Source organism: Delphinapterus leucas, chromosome 8 (assembly GCF_059928025.1).
Source record: "Delphinapterus leucas isolate spDelLeu-1000000601 "Yukka" chromosome 8, BTC_Dleu_Yukka2, whole genome shotgun sequence".
Classification (NCBI taxonomy): Eukaryota; Metazoa; Chordata; class Mammalia; order Artiodactyla; family Monodontidae; genus Delphinapterus; species Delphinapterus leucas.
Window position 1 is genome coordinate 51,390,467 of NC_143136.1, and position 6,000 is coordinate 51,396,466.

At 33.5% G+C, this 6,000-nt stretch overlaps 1 protein-coding gene across 1 annotated transcript in view; it reads left to right on the plus strand.

Moving 5' to 3' along the window:
* The window catches only part of PDE1A (phosphodiesterase 1A), a 259,694-nt gene extending 254,336 nt beyond the window's left edge, over positions 1-5,358 (plus strand). Inside the window, exon 14 of the mRNA XM_022567198.2 lies at positions 5,242-5,358. Within this exon, the coding sequence (XP_022422906.1) occupies positions 5,242-5,315 (74 nt within the window). The 3' untranslated portion in view covers positions 5,316-5,358. The remainder of the gene's footprint in view (positions 1-5,241) is intronic.
* The last annotated feature ends 642 nt before the right edge of the window (positions 5,359-6,000 follow it).

The following is a 6,000-nucleotide window of genomic DNA, read 5'->3' on the forward strand; positions in this document are numbered from 1 at the left end:
TTTAGTTGACCAAAAAATAATTTAGCCTTTTCTTGATTTGTATCTTATATAACACTTTATGAAATAAAACATTACTTCCTCTAACTTTACAGGGTTGAAACTAGCACATTTGGAAAGAGGTGGAATTTTTCTTCAGCAGCCTCACCTCTTTTTTTTCTTCTCATCTCTCTTGGTATTTAGTGTTCACTCCTTCCTTTGCTTACTGTTACCTTCATGCACACAGCAAAATTTATCCTCAGGCAGAAAATACACAACAGTTTCCTCTCGAGAGACATTTAAATGAAAAGTATTTTCTCCTGATGTGAAGATTTCTTATTCCCAACCTACAAGGCAAATCATATTATACAGATGTCAAAACACCATTTAGAATCAGAAGCTCCGATTTATCCCACATTACGTTTCTCCAGTAACTATAACTTTCAATCCTAGATCATCAATTCTTTCTAGTTATTGGCAACATAAGCTACATAAATGGACCAAAAATAGAACTGAATCAACCTAGACAGACCTGCCTGCAAGAGGAAATACTGCTATACATAGCAAAGGTAACGTTTTTCTTATGAAGAAATGATAATGCAGTATAACGCAGAACTAGTATTTCTGCTGAAAGGACTACACAAACCAATTTTTGCCAAGTATTTTTCAAACACTATTTGCTGGTTCTGCTAAATATGGAAAATTAACTGGAGTATTTTTTAAGGGATAATATGGGGGTCTGTCTCCCACACTCTCCCAGGCCATGGTGTCTTAGAGTAGTCAGTCATTCCTTCTGACCATGTGTTCCTCATTTCTAAAATGGAAATTATGGTGATAGTTTTACTACTTCATGCAGGGATTGTTGAGTCAGATAAGTGAGAAATATATGAGGGCAAATATAAACCATTAAATTAAATCAATTATTGTGTTTATAGAAGAAATTATCTTTTTGCTAATTATGAATTCTACATGTTAGGGAAACACAACAAGCAAATCAAATCTGTTATATCTTGGATATTACTATTCAGGACAAAACTAATCTTTGAAAGGAGAATAGATTTAAAGTCTGTGTAAAGAAAAATATTAGTAACTGATAGAATAAATGGCGTATAGATATGGCAGAAATGGTAAAGGTGGTATGCAAATAATTGTAGTTTGGGAAATGGAGGGCAAGATTCCGGTTGGACTTTGTCAGAGAGATTTAGCCACTAGACAGCCTTGAAACCTTGGTCAGATGACTCAACCTACATATCAGTTTCTACACTTTGCCGTGAAGATTCAGGTAATTAAGATAAGTGAAGCACTTAAAATAGTGCCCACCACCTAGCAATTGTTCACAAAGTGTTATTACTGATATATTTTCAATTGTATAATAATTTATCCTAGCAGATTATTTTTTAAATACTAGTTCAACAAGACCATAACTGGACAACTGGAGCCTCTAATACCCAGCTGATCATGTGCCTTACATCATTCCCTGCAATTATTATTTATATCATCTACAAAGCTAACATATTATGATTCTAATATAATAATAGTGAGCTCAAATTGCAGGCTAAGATTTAGATTAGCTAAATTTAAAGGATTTTTGTTTATTTGTGTAGATCTGTCCCTCCTATGACCTCTATCCCCTCCTTGCACCATTCTGATTTTACAGTGTTTATAAAGCAAAAACCATATTTCCATCATTTTACAAATTACTTTTTTCAAATTTCAACATTTAGATGAACAGCTAAAAGCTCTTTGAGATGAACAGAATTATCCAAGTTTCCTTACTTTCACTGCCATTTTCCTGGCTATCAACCAAGCTTCTATGCACCTGCTTTGAACAAACCCATTGCATTCATTCCTAAGGTGTAGCTTCCTATGTATGGGAACTTGCAAATCTCTTCAGTAAAATGAAATTCCTAGGACAATTTATGGATCTTGTTGACATAATAGTGACTTAAAAGCCAATCATTTTTACTTCAGGTTATCTATTTGTGATCTACACTGAAGTAAATCACTTGATTATTCTGGGCCTGTTTCTTACCCATAAAATAAAGTTAGACTAGATCAAAGATTTTAACCCAGGTTATATAGATAGAGCCTGTACACTTGGAGAGTGATTTTTTTACTAACCTTTAACTAAAATTTAGGATTTCCTTCGTTTGCAGGCAAAAATGCACAGAGTAACACTTGGGATATTTGTGTTTGTCACCAGTAGAAATCATCAATATTTTCATAAGATATTTAAATTCATGGGGATACCTTGAAGTATTATTTGATATTATTTCAAAATTACTCAGCTGATAGACCTGCAGCTAGACCTTGTTATTTAACTCATTGGTAAAGAAGCACATATATTACTGTATCACATGTTAAGGATTACTTAAAGATGTTGATAATTGTATTTTAATAAAAATGAAGTCCCTTGTAATCCCATGTATTTCATTTCATTTATTTATGACTTTTACTTTAAGGAGGTCATACGTTTCATCAGACTAAAAGAGGGGACTCTGATTCAAAAATGTTTGGAACCTTGGATTTTAGGGATGCTTCTCAAGGTCTTTTACACAGATCACTCTTGGGTCATGAAGATTATCTAAGATGATCTGTAATGAATTGAAAAATGCAAATCAGTTCTTCTTTTCTGTCAGAATGATATATCAGAATGATATGGCTTTCTTTTTTTATGAAAGCCTAAGCGTTACTTTCAAGTAACCCTTCCAAGTAACCCTTTTTTATGAAAGCCTAAGGGTTACTTCCAAGTAATCCTAGTTAGTTGTAAAGTCTTCTACAACTAAAGATTTATTAACTAAAAGTAATGTGATTTGAATTTGAATTTGCTAATTCAGTATTTTCCTAAGCATTCTGGCTGCCATGCGATTGATTGGCAATGTTGTATACCTGCCCCTGAAAACACCTGGAATTTTACACTTTCAAGGAATATTTTTTTTTCCAGTGCTTCAAAAGTCTTGTCTTGAATTGGTCATAGTTTTAAATTGCTACTTTTCTAATTGCATGTATGGAATTACTCTTGGCTGTAGTCTACGTAACATTTAGGGATTTTTTTTGGTAATTGCTGCACTTTAACCATTTGCCATTTTGCTCCTCTTCCACTGTTTTGTTATTGGTGAGTTCTTTATCCACTAGAAGTAAGAGCATAAGATTATTGGTAAAGCTCAGTGTCCTTTGTCCATTGTAAAAGATTCTCAAAAATTTTGAGAAACAGAGAATTAGTTAATTACTTATATTCCTTTCTTTTTAATTCAATCTATTTTTTCCACTCTGTTCCATTCTATTCTAGTCTATTTTGTTCTGTTATAATCTAGTTATAAGTAACACGATATTAAATCAGAAGTATAAGCCAAGACTAGATGTCAGAAATGTCAGAAACAAATTGACCTGGGAAGCAGAAATGTCACAGAAGATCCAAAAGTCAATAATAGGATGCTTATAACCTTCACCCAATTCAAACAATTGAAAGGGCCAGGTTGTTGATGGTTAGAATAGGATTTGTGAGGAAGATTTCTTTAATGAGTTCTCTGCTATTGGGAAAGATGTAGAAATGCTTCCCTCTTCGCCTCAGATCAAAGGAAGATAGCTTCACCCTTGGAGAGCTTGAAGTTAGGGGGCTATTGGGAATGGAATCTAGTTCCTACGTGAGAGGTCTAAAAGGTTAGAAGGTGACAGATAAGCTGAAGGAGAGGAAGCTGTATAGGTTTCAGCCTTTTCTCAAGTAATTTATAGGAATAAAGGCCTAGTGAATATTCCATGTGAACCAAATGTAACCTACCTGTATTTGTAAGCATGATTGGACCTCAGGAGACAGAAGCTGGAGATGTACCAACAAATTTCCAGGGGCTGTGGACATTGTAAAGGAACCAGAGTTTCATATGTCCATACCAAGGTTGTGCTAAGTCTCCAGCCATGGTCTTGGCAAGAGGTCCCTGGAGAGCCCATGAATGTGCTCACAGAATAGAGTCAGCTCTAAACACCTGCCTGGTCTAGTGAGTGCAAAGCCATCCTACAGTAGTACTAGTCATAGAGGAACTTTGCTGTTCTTCTTAGCCTTCTTCTCTCCCTTGCTCCAGCTCAGGAGTCCAAGGTAGCCAGTTGAGGGAGGGCAAACAGGAAATGAAAGAAACATCAATCATGCCCTCCTCCCCCATCACCACCCTTTCTAAGCTCTGCAACAAACCCAAGGTTGGGAAGAAGCTTTATCTTTGTTTTAAGATTGATGTGTATTATATGTGACCAGACCTAAGACACTGGCATTTTAATGTTATCACACGATGTTTTTATTAACTAAGAATGACTGGAAAAGTCCTGATACTCTCTGAAAGATTGAACTTGGGACAGAAGATAAGTTTCTCCCACTGAATATATTTTAAAGAGAAAGTAAGGGACAAAATAATTTTGCTTTGTGATAATACTCCCTAAGTTCTATATGTTCACTAATTTTATAATTATATAATTGTTGGAGAAATGATCTCAAAATCAGTTGGTGCAAAGTTTAATTGTTAGTATATTTTCAATCAAATTTCAGATGGAGAGAACATTCTATCATATATGACTGTTTTCTGAAATATCAAGTCATATAGTCATATATAGGCATCATAATTGACTCAAAAATTAATTTCTGCTCATTTTTTAACTTTCTTATATAATAAGACTCTTCTATCTGTACATTTTGCTTTACGTTTCTATTTTTGATAGATTCTCTGCAACCTCTCGAAATGTTGGAACATTTTCCATGCTAATTTTTTTCAAGGTTTATATAGAAGCTGAGTGATTCTAAGATGATAAATTCCAATAGTTTGTTTCGGTAGATGATGACTTATCTTAAACATTACATTCTCTTGTACTCATTTGTTTTAAATTCATAGCAACTAAGCAACGTGTGATAAAAGACACTGAACATCAGAGGGTTTGTTTAAAAGAATTTGTTTCAATTAAAAGTATTTGGGGAAAACATGCATAATTTTTATGTTTGATTTAAAGCATATTTAAACATGTTTCATCTGTTTCATTTCTGTATTCCCAGATTAAATTGCAACTTTACAAATTTGTATAACCACCAGAAGATGATTTGTTATACTCTATAAATCCACAAGCTGAAAAGACAATGTTTGGTATCTTTGGAGAAATGTGCCACAGATCCATTGTAAAATCCAGTCTTCAACATTTTCCTAATTGCTTTAGTTTCCTGACCTTATTAGGTTTTTTTCCTCAGACCTATTTTGTTTTTGTTTATTTGTTATTTGTTTGCTTATTTTTTAGGTGAGCCTGATCTTCATAAGAATTCAGAAGATCTAGTAAGTGCCGAAGAAAAACATGCTGAGACACATTCATAGGTTTGAAACACCTTAAAGGCTTCTGTCATTTTAAACATGAGAGGTAATTTTATTTTTTAGATGAGAAATTTATTTCTGAAGTGGATGGTTTGTAAAATATCATTAGAAACAAAGTTATCTTACTTAAATGTCCTCCTGGATTCTTCTTTTAAATCTCTATTTTCTGGAGCAAAACATTAACAGGTAAGCTTTAAATATTTAACTTTTAAATTTACCTTTTCAAAGGATTCTTGACTTATTCATCCATAAAAATTATATTTACTGAGGCCTTTTAGTCCTTTAAAAATAATAAGCTATATCCTATGGGGAGGTTTAATCCTGGTTTCTTCCACTATTCCATAAAAGAAATATGAATGTTTTATACCAATTTCCTTTTCTACATCATGTAGGAAATATGAACGTTTACACTGAGTGATAATAACAAAGCAAGTACATATTATGAAACAACATCAATATTTGCTAAAATCCGTGGACATTTGCATCAATGATTCCCTTTTTAAAAATTCAGCTTCTACAACCTAAGTGTCCATCAACAGATGAATGGATAAAGAAGATGTGGCACATATATACAATGGAATATAACACAGCCATAAAAAGAAACGAAATTGAGTTATTTGTAGTGAGGTGGATGGACCTAGAGACTGTCATACAGAGTGAAGTAAGTCAGAAAGAGAAAAACAAATAC